The following is a 5000-nucleotide window of genomic DNA, read 5'->3' on the forward strand; positions in this document are numbered from 1 at the left end:
AAAAATGTTTTACTCACAAATAAATCTCAGGTGGACCACTTGAGCCAAATTAAAACCAGGGGTCCAAGTAACAAGCTGCTTTTACTCAAATTACTGTCAAAGGTTTTTTATATCTTATATATTTGATATGTTTTTATTATCAAAAAATGTTCAGTGTTTTTACTGAAATTCTGTTTTTTTATTTGCTACATTTAAAGTCAAACTCATTACAGATTAAAAGCAAAAGTAGTATTCTGGAAGCCTGAATATGTTTATTTAATACAATAGTTTTATTATATATTATTATCAAAATATAACATTTTACCCCATCATTAAAAGAAAACACAGTAATGTTGTCCCATTTAAGAAACTATATAAAATATGGTTCCAATAAAAGTAAGATATTAAGGAATACAAGGAATTAAAACAACACAGTATTATCAGAGTTACAAATCCAATGTTAAAAATGCTTTCATATAAAAATAAGTTTTGAGCAATGATTTAAAGACAGGCAGTGTGTTGGAGAGCCTCAGGGCCCTGACAGAGAACGCCTGGTCACCCTGAGTAGCCAGTCTTGACCTAGGGACAGCTAACCAGGACAGGCTGATCTCAGGTTGCGACTGGGAGTGCAGAGAGTCAAGAGCTCCGTAATGTAATCTGGGGCCAGCCCACGTTGAGCTTTGAAAGTTATTAAAAGAATTAAAAAATCAATCCTGTAATTTAACTGGCACTCAGTGAAGGGGTGCAAGGATTAGCCTGATATGAGACCTATGGTTTGTCTTAGTTAAAATACGAGCAGCAGCATTTTGAACAAGCTGCAAACAAGCTACTGAGGTTTGACTAACACATGTATAAAGTGCAGACGGGAAAAGACCAAGGCATGAATGAGCTTGTGATATTTTTGTAGGTGGAAGTAGCAGGATTTAATAATAGCATTGACATGTGTTTTAAAATCCAGTCATCTTGATACAGCAACATCATGTATTATTCATAGTTTTCTTCTTTAATTTTAAATACGTGTTAATTTAACTGTTCTTCCTCCATGTTTTGAGTGTCTGTTGTTTATTTTTAAATTTTTATGGTGTTTTGAGTTCCCTCGCTGCCACACACTATTCTGTTGTCACCATAGAGACCAGCTGTAGTTGGGTTCCACACGGATGAATGTGGTCTCCGAGGGCAACACGACAAGTACTCAGGATTTTTTGCATTCTTCTTCTGATCATTCTTTTACTCTTTTTCTCTCCTTTTCGGTCGTGTTCAGATCTGCAGCTGAGTCTACTACACCCTGAACCGTGACAAGCTCCAGTCAATGACTGAACTCCTGTCAGGTACAGAACACACACACACACACACACACACACACACACACACACACACACACACACACACACACACACACACACACACACACACACACACACACACACACAGATCCTTGCACACGTCTTCATTCCCCATCCTTGTAGCTGGTAGTTTGAAAGTCTGCAGTCCACAGTAATATCCCTCAAGAATGTAAATGATAAGTCTGGAAATATTCTATATATCTGTTATAACCAACTGCATGTTAGCCTCACTCTCAAGACAATACACACAACACTGTCTGCGGCTTTCCTAAAACAGCCAAGCATTGTACTTTTTAGCAAATATAACTCAAAGCAGAGTAAAAGTACATTTGTTGGTGGCTATTTCAGACACAGAGTTTGAAAAAACAACGGATTGCCATGAAACTTGGTGGAGGGATGTGGTATGGGTCAGGAAAGAACCAATTAAATGTTGGTGCGCATCTGAGGGGGGCGGATCCAGGTTTTTTTTTTCAATTTCATTATCATTGTGAGATAGGGCATTTTTCAACATTTTCATAGTATAATTCATAGATCTTGATAAAAAAAAATCAGGCATGTTTAAGGGTCTGATATTTGTGAGTGTATGCAGAAAACCTTGATCTAAGGAATGTCAATGTCGTGTCATAAGGGGACTGTGGCCTTGGCAGAGATATGCACTCTAGTTCTTAATATGGAAGTTAGTTAGTTAGTTGTTGTTTTTGGTCTTTTGTTATTTTTCAATGAAAAGAAAATACGGCTAACCAGATTGACATCACCAGATTTATCATTTAAAGATATTTTAATGCAGACTTGATTTGTCTGATATAGGGTTGTGTAGGAGATGCTGATCATTATTTGTCTTCTATTATAGTATTTTTTTCTAATTAAGTTTAATTATTGTTCTTCAACATTATACATTATATTTTGCATGTTGGGATATATTTCTTTGCTTAGGCATTTTTTACTTACACGTTACAATGCAAGAAAAGTAGTAGCACTAGAAGCACTGGGACAACCCCTCTGAAAGCTCCTACAGTGCACTGGGTGCATGTCAACACATGTGGATTGAAATTGATTCAGTCTGGTCTCTGCTTTCTTCCTCTTTCAGGTGATCTGTCTTGTGCCATGATGATGTCAGTAGATGTGACCAATCGTAATGGGCCCGCTGCCACGCCTCCCAATTCCCTCAGCCTTCGCTCCTCACACAATCAGCTCCTCAGCAGCGATGTCAGCAAACAGGGCTCCGCCACGCCTCCCAAGTGTCGCAAAAAGTACGCACTCACCAATATCCAGACTGCCATGGGCCTCGGAGAAGTGGCGCCTTCTTCGCCTTCCCCGTCATCATCCCCATCGCAGTCTTCAACCCCGAACAATCCCAAACTAGCCAAGAACGGGGTCAACCAGCTTCGTAAAGCAGGTCAGGACCACAACAAAAACACAACGGGCCCTGACCTGATAGATCTGGAGTGTAATTCAGAGACTGTAGAAGACGACCTCAACGTCAACACAGCAGAGGAGCACGACAGTCACATCCGCTCCAATAATGACGAGGAGGAGGAAGTCATTAATTTAGATGCTGAACTACAACCAGACGCCAACACTGATGCAGAGCCCGAGCAGAAAACTGAATTAGATGTAGACTGTAACATTAACACAACTGTGGAGCTCAAACTGAATGGCAACACAACAGATTTGGACTTGAACATTGAGGCAGAGGAGAGCGATGACATCAGCATTTTGTCTGAAAAGGAAATAATGTCAAAAATGAAGATTGAGGAAGATGGAGATGAGGAGGTGGTGGAGGAGGAGGAAGAGGAGGAGAATAAGCCTTTACTGATGATAAGAAGTGAGTCTCCCGTGAAGAATCAAAAAGTTTCCGCAGGCCTGGAACTCATCTCTGACCTCCACTCCAACATCAAGCTCCTCAAATCAGGCAAGGACTCTCCGGTGCCGCCTCCTCCCTCCACGCCACGGCAAGCCAGCCCAGAGGACATCCCCTTGCTCTCTGTGGCTTCCTGCTCCTCCTCTTCCTCTTCCTCTCCAGAGACGAAGAAGGACAGAAGGACTGGCGCAAAGACAGACTGTGCTTTGAACCGGATCCAGAATCTGAACCCCAGTGACGAAGAGTTGAGTTGGACCACCCTGTCCCAGGAGAGCCACTCCCCAGAGGAGACAGGTACACAAATACACACCCACACAAAAGTGGTGTATAGTAGTAAACTTAACATCAGTTTGTTTTCATATGAATCGTGACTTTTTTAGATTATTCTGTGTGCTACATTCGAGTTTTTACAGTCCTCTCTGCTCATGACAGAGAGGACACGCACATGTCCATGCATGTGCGTGTCCATAAGCCGAACTCAGACATTGCTGGAAAAGAATAACAAACACTCCAGCCGCTAGTAAATCTCACAGTGTCCCTCTTGGACAGGAAGAACCTCATGGGTGGTTAGTAAGCTAGATCAGCTGCTTCCTGTTTCAAGCTGTGTGTGTGTGTGTGTGTGTGTGTGTGTGTGTGTGTGTGTGTGTGTGTGTGTGTGTGTGTGTGTGTGTGTGTGTGTGTGTGTGTGTGTGTGTGTGTGTGTGTGTGTGTGTGTGTGTGTGTGTGTGTGTGTGTGTGTGTGTGTGTGTGTGTGTGTTTTTGCAGGATATCGATGAGTTAATACAAACTCTAGCCGTCATTATCTCTGTCTTTCTCTGTGTCCTTGATTCCTTCACTATAGTTGAGAGAGGAGCCACTTGTGTTGTCTCTTCGTGTTCTCTGTTTTCCTCATTCGTTTTCATTTGCTCATTCTGGCTCTGACTGTAGATAATAAATATAATGTGGGGAGCAGTTTGAACAGACACATATAGACAAATGGAGCTTGGTGGTCGTCCAGTTTCACAGCTGATCCTCTCTATATATATCTGTAGCTGTGGTTGCCACGAGAAAAGCTTTAGTTTGTATTCCACTGCGATCCATAAACAAGCAGACTAAGTGAGACTGAGTGAGATTTAAGGGGTTCACTTCATTCAGGGTTCCATGTTTAAGCTCTGTATGTATGATGTTCCTCTCAGCCAATGAGCGTGCCATCTCTAAATGTCCACATAGCTCTATTCTTTCAGATTTAAATAGGGCTAAAATTATTATTAACATATTAATGTATATTAGTTTTCATTGTCAGTTCATTTAAAGATGTTCCTTTCAATCAATAGGGTTAGGGTTAGTCTAATCTAATTTTATATGAATAGCCCATATTCACAAATCTCAGTTTGCCTCATAGGGCTTAACAGTCTGCAACAGTCTGCAAAAGGGGTAAAAGACTTTCAAATGATGGATTCCTCTTCCTTTATGGACAGAGGTACAATAGATGGGAAATGAATAGATTAAAAAATAGAATAAAAAAAGTCAGTCAAGGTGATAGATTTTTGTCTGGTGAAAAACCAAGAGATAAAGCAGCAGACCTGCATTTTAATGAGACGCTGACAGTTTGACATTTATATTGTGAATAGTGACTTAAACTCTTAATTAACTGTTAGCTGTCAAAATAGCAACACATTTAGCAGCCAATTATTTCAGCTTCATTGTGAAATTGTAGCATTAATGATTATGTTGTTTTATATTTTCTGACTTATTCAATCTTTAAACATAAGATTAAATATTAAGTTTAAATAGTAAAAGAGTGTATTACTAAATTATAATAATTTAATTCTTATTAG

General features: G+C 40.1%; 1 protein-coding gene across 5 annotated transcripts in view; it reads left to right on the plus strand.

The window, feature by feature from the left end:
- apbb2b (amyloid beta (A4) precursor protein-binding, family B, member 2b) overlaps nt 1-5000 on the plus strand; it is a 46889-nt gene that overhangs the window by 17591 nt on the left and 24298 nt on the right. For all 5 annotated transcript variants that reach the window (XM_034594608.1, XM_034594611.1, XM_034594613.1 and 2 more), the window contains exons 3-4: nt 1241-1307; nt 2410-3477. In XM_034594608.1, coding sequence (XP_034450499.1) covers nt 1289-1307; nt 2410-3477 — 1087 coding nt within the window. In that variant the 5' untranslated portion in view covers nt 1241-1288. The remainder of the gene's footprint in view (nt 1-1240; nt 1308-2409; nt 3478-5000) is intronic.

The sequence above is a fragment of the Hippoglossus hippoglossus genome, chromosome 1 (assembly GCF_009819705.1).
Source record: "Hippoglossus hippoglossus isolate fHipHip1 chromosome 1, fHipHip1.pri, whole genome shotgun sequence".
NCBI lineage: Eukaryota > Metazoa > Chordata > Actinopteri > Pleuronectiformes > Pleuronectidae > Hippoglossus > Hippoglossus hippoglossus.